General features: G+C 37.1%; 1 protein-coding gene across 3 annotated transcripts in view; it reads right to left on the bottom strand.

The window, feature by feature from the left end:
• Window positions 1-15405, bottom strand: part of OFD1 (OFD1 centriole and centriolar satellite protein) — a 29957-nt gene extending 14552 nt beyond the window's left edge. For 2 of the 3 annotated variants that reach the window (XM_082278355.1, XM_082278354.1), the window contains exons 1-14: window positions 15050-15345; window positions 13064-13264; window positions 12225-12293; window positions 12112-12139; window positions 11211-11318; window positions 10355-10491; window positions 8080-8253; window positions 6072-6178; window positions 5056-5175; window positions 2452-2525; window positions 1698-1789; window positions 1370-1559; window positions 591-721; window positions 106-217 (exon numbers count right to left, since the gene is read on the bottom strand). In XM_082278355.1, the coding sequence (XP_082134481.1) occupies window positions 106-217; window positions 591-721; window positions 1370-1559; window positions 1698-1789; window positions 2452-2525; window positions 5056-5175; window positions 6072-6178; window positions 8080-8253; window positions 10355-10491; window positions 11211-11318; window positions 12112-12139; window positions 12225-12293; window positions 13064-13264; window positions 15050-15145 (1639 nt within the window). In that variant the 5' untranslated portion in view covers window positions 15146-15345. Of the gene's footprint in view, window positions 1-105; window positions 218-590; window positions 722-1369; window positions 1560-1697; window positions 1790-2451; window positions 2526-5055; window positions 5176-6071; window positions 6179-8079; window positions 8254-10354; window positions 10492-11210; window positions 11319-12111; window positions 12140-12224; window positions 12294-13063; window positions 13265-15049 lie in introns of all 3 variants that reach the window. The other variant, XM_082278353.1, reaches the window with a different exon arrangement.
• Window position 15406: the final 1 nt, after the last annotated feature.

Here is a 15406-nt window from a genome sequence, read left to right as displayed (position 1 = left end):
TCCCTGGTGATGTATTAGTTCTAGCTGCAACTGCAGCTTTTTTAAGCTTCTGGAACTTCTTACACTTGTCCTTCATAAAGGACTGCTCTGGTGTAAGATACAAACCTGTCTGTGTTTGTTTCACTTGCAGTTTCAGTTCTTCAACCTGCACATTTAACTTCCTGACAGTAGCTTCAGAGTCTAACAATTGGGCCTTTAACTGGGCACAACGCTCAACCTATAGGAAATCAGAGAAAAACAAAAACCAGCATCATTCAAACAAAAAGTATAATCTCAACTGGCCGAATACTTGGTTTCTAAATATTTTTCAGGTCCATTGAGACCATATACACATAGTATCCTACTGAAAGTCAGCACTGATAATTTGTTGACTCAGTGAGATTTACTTTGGTTATGTTGGGTTGGTTTAATTTTTGGTAGTTTTTTGGTGTGGTGATGTTTTGTTTTCTTTAGAAAACATAAAAATAAGCACAGTACAAACAATCCTTGTAACTGCATATCAAGCAGCCTGCACAAGCAGATGGATAACTGCAAAAGAGATGATGGGAAGAAGAAAAGTTTCAAATCATTTAATAATAATAATAATTTACCTCACTTTGTAGCTGCTTTTCCAACGTCTGCTTATGACTTTCAAATTCATCCAGCACCAGCTTCTTAGAATGCTCCACTCTCCTCAGCTCCACTTGGCAGGCCAGGTACTCTGCTGAGGGCTGGGACAGCTCTACCCCAAAAGGGAAACACTAGACACTCAGACAAAGAATAATGAGTGTACACCTTTCTACACAATACCCCGTGAATATGTAAAGCTGAATTGATTTTAGGAACATAACAAGGCTTTGTCTGAATAAAGTACTTGGTGATATTTTTCTTCTTCCTTTTACAAAGGGCGAAAATCTTCACTGGTATAGTCCTTTAAGAACTAGACCCTGACTGTCCTACGCTAGAAGAAAAATACATATGCTTACCTTACATAACTGTGCATACATCTGTACTCTCCTGTAATCTCAAATGCACATTAAAAATACTTTGTAATTATTACTATTGTCAGGCAAGCATTTAAATAGTAACGCCATGTTCTCTTACCATTATTAACCATACTAACGCTACGGTTAGAAATATTGCACTGCTTTTTTCAGAGGGTGAAAGGGATATCCTTCCATATTAGAGCTACCACTTAATTCAGGATTTCTCCCATATAGACACATAAAAGAAAATAAACTTATGCCAAGGACTGTTTAATTATACCAAACACTAGCTTGGGCTTCATGCAAATTACTAGCAAATATAATACAAAGAAAGCGTTATAATGAAAATTTACTTCTAAACAAATACTTGTAGAGAAACAAGAAAATAAGTCATTCGAACTGACTGTCTCGAAGATGCTGGTTCTCACTGCGAGTCTCATCCAACTGTTGCTTAAGTAGTTTATTCTGCACTTGGAGCTCCAATTTCTCCTCCTTTAGCAAAGGATAGTCTGATACCTCTTTCAGTTTTTCTGTCAACAACTGATTCTGTTTATTTACCAGCAGAACCTGGGCCTTCACTGACTCCAAATCCAGCTGCAGATAAAGAACAGTTTAGAAGCTTATGAACCACTGTACTACTTAACAATTATTTTTATTTCACATTTTCTTTTTTATTTGTAAAATACCTCAACTGCACCAGTTAGAATTCTTTAAATTCATATTTACAATTACCTCAAGCTCTTTGGTGCGTGATACAGCTTGCTTGAGTTCCTCCTTTTTTGAATTAACAGCAATGGCTTCTTCATGCAAAAGCATAGCTTTCTCTGCAGGGAGGATTACAAATGCTGAATTAAAATTAGTAGAGTATTACAGTAAAAAACTGTATCAGCAGAAAACAGTTTTAAGCTGCTAAGCTCAAAATTGAATTGAATTTAAGACATAAAAATGACTGAATGTCATAGACACGCCTTCAAAATTAAGTAAATCATGCTGTATGTATAAATGTATACATATGCATATACACATTTAGAATTAAGTAAATCAAATTCATATGCCTGTGATATATCATTTCTTACATGTCCCTAACTTAAAAGTCTGTTATCTGTTCTGGCTCCCTTCCGCAAGCTCCAATTAAACATCTTGTGCACAATAAATGTCGAAACTGGCAACTGTTCCAGGGTACAGTATCAGAGTCCAGTTAAAGCTTGAATGAGCTAGTAGGACTTCCGAAGGAAATGGGACACTGAAAAACCAGGAATGCTTTGCAGCCTCTGTGCAAAGCAGCAGTGTATGGTTCCCACTGCATTCTGGACAGCAATGAGTGGCTGAACTGTCACTGCTGCTGAACTGCCACCCGTTGTGATGGCTTTTCTGTCCCTTGTACCATGGAACACCAGGACCGTTCAGTAACAACAGTGGTTTGGCATATGACAGTAAAAGTTCTAGAGATAAACAGGTACTTTATCAACCTCAGACACATGGTTACCTTTATTTTTTTTCTCGTCTTCAGTAACTTTATTGGTTCTGGCTATGTATTCTTCTTTTAATTCAAGCTCATATCTAGAAGCAAAAAGAATTATGTATTTCCAAATGACGTGTGTGCACACACGCACAGGCATTTGTGCTAATTCCATTCTTTCCCAAACTAGACCCAGACTATCCTACACTAGAAGAAAAATACATATCCTTACCTTACGTAACTGTGCATATATCTGTACTCTCCTGTAATCTCAAATGCACATTAAAAATACTTTGTAATTATTACTATTATCAGGCAAGCACTTAAATAGTAACGCCATGTTCTCTTACCATTATTAACCATACTAATGCTATGGTTAGAAATATTGCACAATATTCACGCAGTTATTTATTGACAAAATTAACTACTGCAGAGCCACCAAAATGGTTGGAAAGGGCCCTGCCAATCATCTCATTCAACCACCCCCTCAAAAAGCCAGACTACCGCCACCTGTACAGCAGGGCAGCTGGGGCTCTTCCTGGCCAAGTCCTGAAAACCTCAAAGGACATATATTCCCCCACCTCCCTGGATGATCTGTGCCAATGCTGCACTACTCTTCCAGTTGATTTTTTCCTTATGTCCAAGTTAAATCTCCCAAGCCACAGCTTCTAGCCCCTGTCATATGAACTGAAAGGTCACATTTGAGAATCCAGTAACTATCCTGACAGATTTTACTAGTTCCCAGTTTCTTCATGACTTTTTTTAAACTGAGGAGCCCAAACCTGGGCATGGTATTCCTAGCACAGCCCTCCCCAGTACCTTTAAAGGGACGCTAAGTTCCCTCAGCCTGCTGGCCATGCTGCTTCCAGTCTTACCCATCATGCTGTTTGCCTTATTTGCCAGAGCATGCTGCTGGCTCATAATCAACCTGGCATTCACTGTAACTCATCCACCTCCTCTTCAGAAATGCAGCTCCTCAGCCAATTCCTCTTCCCCATTTATACAACTTCATAGGACTATACTCTGTCCCATGCACAGAGCTTTGGAGTTTTCCTCGTTAAAATTCCTAAGATTTGCACTGGCATGATTCCCTTGTCAAAGTCTGCCTGAACTGAAATTCTGCCATTTTTTGTGGAAATGATTCCTCTTAATTAAGCCTCATGTTCAAAGCTGAGGATGCCCTGTGCCCACATCCAGATGAAGCTGTTGGACAATAATAATAATAAGGGCCCCAGAACTGGCCCCAGGGGTTCTCTGCACACCACCAGTCACCAGCCAGACACTGAGCACTGCCCAGGTTCACCACTATTCAAGCCCCGTAGTCATCCAACTGTGCCGTTCCATTGTAGTGGAATTTACAGGAGCTAAGAAAGCATTTTACATGACTGGGACATAATTCATGGTTTCAGATATAGCCAAATCCACCCTCCTGCATTTCTGCAAATGGTGCAGACCATTCAGATCCTTCTCCCAAATACAGCATTTAATGTTTACTGCAAAAAAAAAAAAAAAAAACTGATTTGCTAGCAATCCTCACTACTTCCATACAATAAATAGTAGTTCTTTAATACTTTTCATTGATCATTTGGGAAAAAAGGACATGGATCTTGTCGTTCTGAACACCTGCAGCATGCCTTAAAATATTTTGTATGCTGATAAAATAAGCCAAGCAGCAGTTTATCCTTAAAATGCTTTGCTTCCTCTCATGTACTGAAAGGACTTTACAATCACTATTTGTAACTAGCTCTTATAGACTAGATAAAATAAGATACCAAGGTGAGTCAATTAGTTGCACTTCACTGTTCTCTAACAAAACCATCAAATTCTGAGGGATTATTTTTATCAAAACCTACTATCAACATCTTTGCTCTTTAATTTAAAGACCTACAAACACAGATTATACTGCTCACTGGCTTGCAATAAAAAATGATGATACATCAGTCATTTGGTTTAACTGCCTGAGACAGGTTCATGACACGGCAAGAGCACTTGTCTGCACTGAACTATCAAGGAACCCTTCGAGTGACCAACGTACTACAAGTACAATAGCAAAGTTAGGATATACCCACTGCAACACCCCAAAAGAAGTCACATGTTAACACCAGGTTCGGGCACAAGGTAGCCAATAAAAGAGGGAGATCTATATCAGAGAATTCCTCTTCAAAAATTGGAAAGGGTGAAGGTAAGAGGCAGTCTGTCTGTACACTAGTGTGTCTCTCACCCCTTTTCCAAGACACTTGTAGCATCTCTTTAACGCTGATTTCCCCTTCATGCCTCTTCTGCATTCATAAAACGGTCAGGCCTTTTAACTGTGGTCAAAGGAAGTAACTAATACTGCTTCAGATCCTCTTGTCTAAGCTAATGTCCCATCTCTTTTCCAGATATCGACACAGAATTTAAACCACAGCAATAATATAACCTATAATCAAAAGAGAATTATTTTCTATAGCAAGCTCACTAGCAAATAGCTAAGCAGTAATGTAAAAAATTCAGTCTGACTAAAACAAAAACATAAATGCATATTTTCAAAGTTCTTGCTTTGCTATGCTTTTAAAGAGATCTTATAGAGTTTATTAATCTGTTTTCGTAGGAAATACCATGTGTCCTATTAGACACAAAAGAAAAATTTACTTTAAGAGTTCTGTCTTCAGCTTTTGGTCGTATGTCTCCTCTATGTTCTTCACAGCAACCTCCCGACGCCGAAGTGCATCTTCTATAGCTTTATTTTTCTCCTCCTGAACTTTCTGGGTGCTGAAATATCCAGAAATATACAGACAATGACGAGTTATAAAATCAAATCTTTAGTCTGGGGTTTTGTTTCTTTTTTACAATAACATTTAGAGACATCAAAGGGTGATGTGCTTGCTTGGAATACTGTAGCAATTTGAAATCATCATCAGACTCTGTCACTGTAGTTCATTAAGAACACGGAGATGTGACAAAAACTAAATTGCCCTACTTAAAATTCAGTACCAATCAATTATGCAGCTATCCCGGGTTAACCCTGGCTCAGTTTCCCACACCAGAAACACTTCAGAGGACAGAGTGCTGAGCATACTATTCTATCAGCACCCTCTGCTGGGTTGATAAAAAAACCCAGGTTTTTTTTAGCGGGATACTCATTTTGCTATGGAAAACAGATGACAAAGTAACAACATTAAGTAGTAATGAAAGTTTGGCCAAAAATGGCTTAGTTACTTTTTTTATTTAACGAAAGGAAACTGATCTTACTAAGGATCTTATCAAGTAACAAAAAATCCCCAAAAAACCAAAAAAAACAACCCCAAAACATAGGGCTAATGAGGCAAAATATCCATGTATGTATCTCATGAGTGTTAGGGATACATACGGTTTTGTTTGGGGGTTGGGTTTTTATAATTTAACCACTTGAAAGTAAACATCTGGTTCCTTGCCTCCAAAGCAATGCTGAACTGTTTTGGTTGGGCGAGGTGGAATAGAAAAAAAACCAGAAACATCTTTTTGTATGGGGTATCCCTGCTAATAGAGACAGTATACAATACTGCTCAAAACATAAAACATAACTTCTGGGATATATAACCTATTTCAACATCACAAAAGCAGAAACACCTTGAGGCATGCTTTGCAGAAGCATCATTTAGCATTGCACACATCCTTCAGCAACTTACATTTCAAATGCTTCCATCCTTTGCTTCAGTTCAGCCTCCCTGGTCCTTATGGCTTCAATATCTTTCAATAGACTTTGTCTCTGAGTGTACACTTCCTTTGCTTCTATCTGAATCACAAAATATTGTCCTTAGTTTTACTTCACACTTTATACAGTATTTACTGTTTAACACATTCGAACTTATGAGGATCTTCTTCAGGGACTGACTGAACTTATTTCCATAAATACCATTTATTAGAGTCATTATATGAAATAACATCTAGAATCGACTTTAAGTATCTTTTTTTAATTCCCTTTCTACTTTCACTCAGAGTAAAAATGTTCTAGATGCAGTCACTTCTGCCAACCCATAAACACTCTTCCTTTTAGATATAGCACTGATTAAAACTCATGTAAAAGGAAAAACTGTTTTAGAAAATTACAGAATAAACATGTTCAAACACTTGACTTTTTTTTAATAAACAGGTTTTGTATGCTCTTCACAAAAATGTAATTGAAGAAACAAATACCAAAACCCACTGATAAAACATGAATTAAAACTGAAACTGAGTAAACCAACAGCTTTTCAGTTTTTGCAGTTTAATTTATAGAACTCATAAAAAACTGTAAAAGGGATTCTCCAAGTGATGAACATATTAACACCAAAACCCACGTAACTTCCTATTAATAAAAATGGCTTTTTTTGCCCTTAAGCACAAAAGACATTATTTCTCTCAAAAAAAAAATCTAAGAAGAAAATTATGACTTTCCCATATGGACCTTTATATCAACTTTGAAAGCTATGTGCATTTGACAGTGCTGACAGATTCAGCTGCTGTTCCTGGTACAAAAAATAGAGCAGTTTCTCAAGCCACATTTCCTCGACATAAAGTCATCGTAGTGAAGGGTTAAATGACTTGACATCTTTAATGTAAATATACCTGAACTCTACTAAAAGAATCCCCAGGTGAATGAAACAAAGTTCTCAGTGAGTGCAGAAGCTGATAAGAGAAATCAAATATTCATACACAATACTTGACAGCTGTGTTGATCTAGTCATTGGTAGGGGTTTTTTTAATTACTGAATTAATTTCATGCCCACAGAATAAGACTGAGAGCATAACATAGATGTATTCTTGTCAGCTTCAAAGGACATAACCATGAAATAAATTCATGGCATGGTGATAAAATGTTTAATATTATAATAATTTATACAGAGAACTGCACAACTGCTTTGTTAACCAATACCACGTGTTCTCAGGGAAAAAAACAAGACAAAGAAAGCCATAAAACCACCACATCAAAGCAAAAATATGGTAACATTTGTGGATGACTATTATTTGGATAGAAAGGTCTACTGCAGATAGCAGGGAGGTGGCAAGGCAAACAGGCAAGAGAAGAGAAACTATTCTTTCAAAAACTGACAAGTAACAGTTTGAGATCGGGATAAGCATTTGAGAACTACATACAAATTATTGTGTGCTGTAGTAACAGTTACTACCCTGGCAAAACACCAGGAGTTAACAGCCCAAAGGAATAACTCATCAACACAAGTGTTCAAAGAAATGAATGCTACCTTACAGTAAAGACAGTGGTTATTCATAATATTCAATATATAAACAGAAACAGCTTATCTGTACCATACAAGCTATTTATTCCATTTAGAGTCTTCTCAGCTGCTAAAAGAACTTGAGTGCAACTAAAAGCTATGTTCAACTTTCTGTGAAAAAATAAAATCAGTGATCTGAATTCAGCAAAATTATTAAAACAGATTTAAAATCATTTCCTACATTTAGATCCCAGCTTGCAGAACTATTCCTTTTCCAGCAATCTCTACTTAGATGTTTAACCATACTCATTCTTGCAGTTGCCAAATGCATTCCCCTAATTTATAAGAACAAAAGTGAATTCTAAGTTTTCCCTAATAAGCCAAGCAAGACCTGAAGGTAAATCTCCCTAAGATAAAAGAAAGTCTAACCAACTCACTGAATCATTTGCAATAGGTTAGGAAAAAATATTTGGAACTTTACCTCTTGTTGCTTTTGAAGTCTCTCAATAGCATTCTTTTCACGAGAAATCAAGGCTTCAGACTTTGCTTGATGCGTCTTCTCTAACTCATGGCGCAGCTCAGAGATTTCTTTCTGCGTCTGCGCTTTCTCCTCCATTTTAATCTTTGCTATTTCAACTTCTTTAAAATGTTCAAGCTTTTACATAAAGGAGGAAGAGAGGGTTAAATAGGGCCATCTTCAAATCAACAAAGACAATTCGTCCTAAGACAATCCAAAATTTCACCTCAAAATTCTTGTTAGGAAATGATAAATGGATAAAAATTAATTACTGTGATAACAGTATCTTAGCAGCACATACTATCTGCATATCTCACATCGTTTTCATGTATTTACCTGGTATCCCAAAGCAGATCTTACACGAAACTATCAGCTTTAGACAAGAGCAGAACAGAAGCCTATGAAGAAAAATGCACTGCAGGAGTGATACTCTGCTTGGAATTAAGGAATGGCCACTGTTTAACTCCTTCTCTGACACTGTCTTTATTCTTGTCCCTTTCCCAAAGAACCACTTTTGACTAGTGATACCAGAAACAGCAGAAACAGACCCACACCCGGAGTTGCTCAGAAACCAAGAAATTCACCAGGATATAAAAAAAAAGTGCCAGAAATGGAAAAAAATGCAGAACATGTAACTTCATCTAAAGAAGGTTACAGAAAGAAAAGTCCTGATTCACTGACTTCTAAGCACAACTGAAAAAAAGTTAATGCACACAAACAGGAAAGCACAATCTTGGAACTACACAGAAGAATCGCTGGGAACATGACTCCACACAGTGTGTGAAGGACAATACCTGTGAGAGCAAATGGGATTATAAAGAATTACAATAAAAATTTGGAAGAAAATGGAAAGCAAGCATACAAGACAAAAAATGTGAGGAAAAACTGAGCAAAAGAATAAAAAGAGTATGACAGAAAAACTGTGAGACTGGAGAAAAGATTAAAGAATGGAAAAAGCAGAGTAGGAATGTCTGATCAAGGAATTCAGGTCTGTGGTCATAAATTTTGTGAAAAACTAAAGAAACAGTGAGACAGTACAGCATTACTTGTATATATACAAATTTGATTAGAAATGTCGTACAGTAATTCACATCATGTTGCTAAGTAATTCATGTAAAGCTAACTGAATTTAGAAGAGATTTACATCTGGTTAAGATTCCCATCTCCTTTGTTACAGCTGCTTTGCTTAAACTGATACAAACTTCACAACACACAAATTAACATGCTTTACATACCAAAAAAGACAGAGCCAGTTGGGGAATAAAGACTAAATGAAGAATGAAGGCAAAAGAGAGTTTTAACACTCCATCCTTCTACCCGTCTGGCTGAAAAAATGACGACTACACTGAGTTCTTCAAACAGTTTATATCAGCTGAGTGCCTTTTAAAGTGTGTGGAAGAATTCTGATTATTAGATTATCATTTTTATATCCCAATAAACTACTGATCTTGACAGAAATTAGTGAAAAAATATATTGAAATGTGAAACACAATTGATTTATTTTTTTCTATCCAAAAAAACTGATGATCTTGACAGAAACTTATGGAAAAGAAAAAAATATGTATTTAAATGAAATGCAGTATATTCCCTCCGCTCCATTTTTCAGACATAAGGATTATCAGAGGATTATGTGACAAAATTCTAATCTTATCTCTAAAATGAAGGAAAATTCTCTAGAAGAGCTGTCTTCAATTATAGGAAGAAAAAAATCAAAAATTATTCATAATACTGTCTGTTATGACTTTAGTGTTTCTGTGCAATGCTTTGAAATAGAATGCAAATTCTCATCAGTATTAAAAATTAACTGTCTGTCAAGCCACACAACAGTAACTCATACCTTGCAGATGCTATGCATCATATTGAAATTCAAGCATCAAAAGCTTAACTGGGAAGGAAAATTAAAATTGTGGTATAAACATTTCTCCGTAAAACAAAATAATCAAAGAGCAGACAAAATTTACCAAATTAAGACAATCAGAGTAAGTAAATGTTGTGCTACAAATTAACATCAGAATAAAAAGCTTAACATTCTGTGCACATTTAACAAGAAAGGGGGATGGCAAACATACATGTTATATCATCAAATTAACAAGAGATATTGGATTAACTTAGCCTTTTGTGCTTATTGTAACTAAGGATTAGATCTTTTCTTTCAATTTACCTTAAGTATTAAAAGTTTGCAACATGTAAAGTCAAAATTAATAAACGTCTCCCTCAGATTCATAAACCAGAGTTATACCTTTTGACGCATTTCTTCTTGAAGCTGGTTCTCTATTTCTTTTCTATATTCATTAAGTTTTACTTCTAAAGATTCAAATTTCTGATGCTGAGGATAAGAGTCTGCAAACTGCTCATCAATCAGCTGAAGCTTCTCAGCTATAAAAAACAACACATCCACCATAATTTAAAAACACTCACTGCAGTTACCTTACCAAAGGCTGCAGGAACCTCTCTCTCTGCAGGACATTCTTCAGCTTATCCAAGCAGCACTATCCTAGAAAGACTTGTGTGGCACAAAAGCAGAGGCAGCACAGAAATGCCATTTATCTGCTTTATATATATATATATATATAAACATAAACACCACATATACCTAGGAGAAGGCACTTGGCTGTTTAGGCACTATTTGTGGTATTACATACTCATTCACCCTCTTTTACCATGGGCGGACAAGAATTTCCTTTTGTACGCAACTTTTAGCTTTTTTGTATTAATATATTAATAACAGCATGCATATTATAAATTCAAGAACTCCCAATCTATGCCTAACTTGCTCACAGAAAGAGACCATGCATTTACAATTCTGTTCTCCAGAACATATTTCAACAAATAAAGTTACAGTCCATTTGTCAAAGGTCTTAGCTAAATGCCTAAGAAAACACACAAATGATTTAAAAAAAAATTCCTATCCTGATTTTGCCTTATTTTAAGAAAATTTTAAAATTCCATGTACTAGTGACAGACATGACCTTTCCTCATTATAACTTTAGGCTGCATTTGAGTAAGTAATGAAATAACATCATTCATACAAAATGTATATACAGCTATACCATACACCAGTATGAAAATACGTGGGGAGACTTGCCTGCACTTACCAAGAGATTCTCTGAAAGGAGGCACTGAGGTGGTCTGAGTTTCTGTGTTATGAGTTTCCCTATTTAGATGATGCTCTGTAAGTCCGATTAAAATTTGCATAAGGAAACCTAGCAAGATCCAACAGATAAATTAGTTCTGATTTCATACCAAAATGGAATTTGAGCCTGTAATTAACAAAGCAATTTTCAGTGTACAAGAAAACCTATCTGATTTACAGAAAGAACAAGTATTTCAGTAAAAATCAATTCTTGTGAACAATTATGGTTTTATTATAAGCATAATCCAGTCCATCTCAGTCAGCAAAAGCTGTACTTTTGCAACTTTTCCTCCCATCCATGTCTCTTGACTCCCAGGATCAGTTGAGAGTGAAGATTGTTAGTACTTAACTAGGAGGCCTATAGGCAAGAGGGGTTTTTGAAGATCAAGCTCCTTTAGGTAATACAGTATAGCTAGGTTTCGTCTTGTAGATGTAAGAATTATTTCTTACACAATACAATGGAAAGTCAATTAAATCTGTAACTTTTGAAGCATATTCTGCAAGCTAATACAATGTTATAAAGGCAACCCAAAACCTGAGTTTTCCAAAGTTAGCATGAAAAGCTTCCAAAGAGCATTATATTTAATACCTGATTACAGATTTTTCTCATATTTCTAATGTACAAGTAATTTATTTTGTAAGTGAATGTTAACAGTTAATCCACACCACAAATACAAGATGGATAATCCTGAAATACAACATTCATCATCCTGGTGTACTGCAAGTTTCAAAATCCGACTAAATCCAGATTACTCCATACCCACACACACTCAAGAAATCTGATTTTTTATTGCTCACATCTTAACAAAAATGAAGCTAACACAGTTATCCTTGTCTGCATCACACATGTAAACATTTTGTACCTTTATTTTCCTTCCGAGTTCCTGAAGTCTGTAAGAAAGAAAAGAAGTTTTAGCCAGTCTATTTTCATCACCACTGTAATTTAAGCTTATTTTCAAAATCAAAATAACTTTACCAGTGATTTGTAAAGACTGGATTTTGGATTGATCCTCATCAATTGAAGAAGATCTTGCACAGTCCACAGCTTTGGGGAAAAGAAAGATCATTTGGAAAAGGTTAACTAATATAAAATAATTTCAAGTATGCAAACAGCACTGTTTCACAGTTGTAAATGTTTTTTCCATTTGCAAAAGATCTATTTATTGCCTGTAAAATCATTTCCAGAAGCCTGCTGTTCTGCATTTACTTATCTTCACTACTTCAGACATAGGGCAGCCAGCATGTAGCTTCATCATCAGCTGAAGCCGTGAAAAGTGTTTTGTTCCCTCCCGACCCCAACATGTCCTTGCTACTTTCCTTGTCTCTTTTCTTGATTTATTATACTAATCAGATGAGCTCACTAATCCAAATGATGACTAACTACTCACCAGGTCAAAAAATTCATTTTCAGTTAGAAACAACTTCACCCTATCACACACTTAGAGAGAAGCAAAGGGAAGGGAGGGGAAGGACTGCCCTTTTCAGCCACACTTTGTAGTTACAACAGCTTGAACTGACCAGGAACCACATTTTCAGGGAACAGAATGGCCAAATGACCTTTCATCAGGTTCAGTTCTCAAGAGCTCTGCCACACAGATTGTGGCTGCACCTTTCCAGAACAGCATCATTAGCTTATTGCCAGTTTAAAGTATTCATGAAAATGACCCTGAATGATGGAATGTTTTGTGGAGGTGCTCAGAGGCTGTACTTATCTTTGTGTTCCATATCACAAAAAAGGATTTTTTCAATTGTTAGAATATGACAAGCCCCAGAGAGCAAAGAGACATCGGGGAATAGGCAAAATACTGAACTTACCTTCTTCTTCTCTAATCCACTTTCTGGAAAGAAAACAGAAAGTGAATACTCGTAGCCACATCTCTCTAGATGATCTGCCACCAAACTGTTGGAAGCAGTGGTCAAAAGTGAACTGTCTTCACTTGGAACCATCCGTGGCTGAAGTTCTCCACTCAAAATTGGGTGCATTAGTTCATGGATTAGCTGGTTTCGGAGCTGTGTCTGATACAGAAAAAACCATTGTATTACCAGTTTACATGTGATTCCATGAGAGTTTTAATTTTTCAAAATCCACAGGGAGCCTCAGTTTACTACAGAACGCGGTAGGGCAGACTAATTTTGGCAAAAGCTAGACACCATGCCTTTCTTCAAAACCCTCTAGTGGTGGATACAGTGAACCCTGACTTCCCCTCAAATGTATCAAAAACAGGACTGAAAAGAAGTTCCCAGGCAAGAGCTCACATAAACACCACTCTAGGACCCCCAGCTTAATTTTCAGATCATTGCTTTCCTGTTATCCTTCCCTGTGGCTCAAATAAAGCCTTCCTGATGTGGCATCCATTTCAGGTGTTCTTGGAACCCTCACTGGTCCTCTTTTGAGTCTCATATCAAGAAGCTGCTCATGCCATCACAAAAGTAGATGTCAAAATAAACAAAAAATTCAATGTCTTTACTATCATTTATTTTATAGGGAAGCAAAAGAGTACTAACCAAAAAGACCTACAGTCACTAATAATAATTAAATAGCATTTTAAAATTATTTATTTGCATTCTATAAGTTACAACAGAGAAAAAAGTAACCTAAAATCAGAAGATCTCCCCTCCATAAAAGGAAGAAATAATTGTTTTCATTATACAGTTATATAAATTGTTTATACAAACCACTTACAGGAAAAGATCATGACACAAATAGTGTTCTAAGCTTTCAACAACAGGTATGCAACAGTGACACAACTGAATAAAGAGGCAGTGTTTTACCAAAATGCAACAAAATACTTACTGAAACTTAACAAAGCTGGATCATCAGACTAGCCTGATATTTTAGCATGGTTTTCAAGAAAAATTAGGCTGACAACAGAACTACAGAGTAATCTGAATTGGAAAGGATCACTGAATTCAACTCTTGAACACAACTGAAAAAAACTGTTTTCCTTATTAATTTCTGAACTTGTCCAGTTTCAACCAACTTCAACAGAGATGATGTTGTCTCAAAAACAACCAAGAACAGAAACCTCTTATACATCTTGTGGCAAAGTGCAGGTGGTAAGCACAGGGCTAAGTCCCCATCCCTAGTACAGAAAAGGAATGCAGAAATAACTTTCCAGACAACTAAAACAAAGCAGGAAAATGGACTTAAACCAGAAGTCACCTGACAGAATATTCGTTAAGTTAAACAAGAAATGGTTCGAGCATTACAAGCTTGGTATGGAAATGAGTAACACAGAAACAAATCGTCCTGAACAATAAATTCTTGGCTATAGGATTATCGATGATATTTTTGAAATATTGATCTTGAGTTTTTTCCCCAATACATTCTCCTGAACGAGCAGACAGGGACAAAACAGATGAAGTAGTTTTAAAACAGAATCGTAGTATTTTAGAAGTATTCTTCATATAGCATGTTTACTTATGGTAGGAAATAAACACAGCCAGTGACCTAAGAGATCCCTTCCTATTTTATATTCTAATTTATTGTTCTCTCCCCTGCTTTTTTTTTTTTTTTCAAACATGGATATTTTCAAAGACCTAATACAGGCTTTTAACCTTCCTGAAAAAGACTCCGAGGCCAAGGCATAATGAAAAGCCATTCCGTTTAGGAAGAACCTTGTATATGGGGGGGAGAAAAACCCCAAACACAACACACCCCCCCCACACCCCCCGAATACTAACTAGGCTGAGGCGAAAAAAATACTTTGGGGGGAAGAGTACTCGGCATGGCTGTCAAGGCTCTCAATGTTAAAGCAGTACAGCGGACCACAGGTAGCACCTGCTGAAAATAAAGCACACCTTAAGTGTGTCCAGTACGCCTCGGCTCTTAAAAGTCTGATACAGCCTTTTCCGGAGCTCCTCTTGGGACAATGTCTCCCTTTCAACCGAAGCCATCCTGCCCTACAACACCGAAACAAAAAGGGGTATTATTAACCCGCAGCTCGACCCACAGCTGGCGAGACACCGAGCGTTCTCGCCGCCCCGCCTCCCCTCAGCCCGCTCGGGCTTTCCCGGGGCAGCCTCCCGCTACCCACGGGGAGAGCGCCGGGGCCGGGAGCAGGGCCGGGGAGCGAGGCCGGGCTCGGGGCCGGGCTCGGCAGGGCAGGGCAAGGCAAGGCCGCTCCGGGTGCGGCTGCGGCGGCCGCTGAGGCGTCA

This window comes from Coloeus monedula (genome assembly GCF_965178545.1).
Source record: "Coloeus monedula genome assembly, chromosome: 3".
Classification (NCBI taxonomy): Eukaryota; Metazoa; Chordata; class Aves; order Passeriformes; family Corvidae; genus Coloeus; species Coloeus monedula.
Note: the sequence above shows the minus strand (reverse complement) of the source record. Positions and strands in the feature narration are given on the sequence as shown.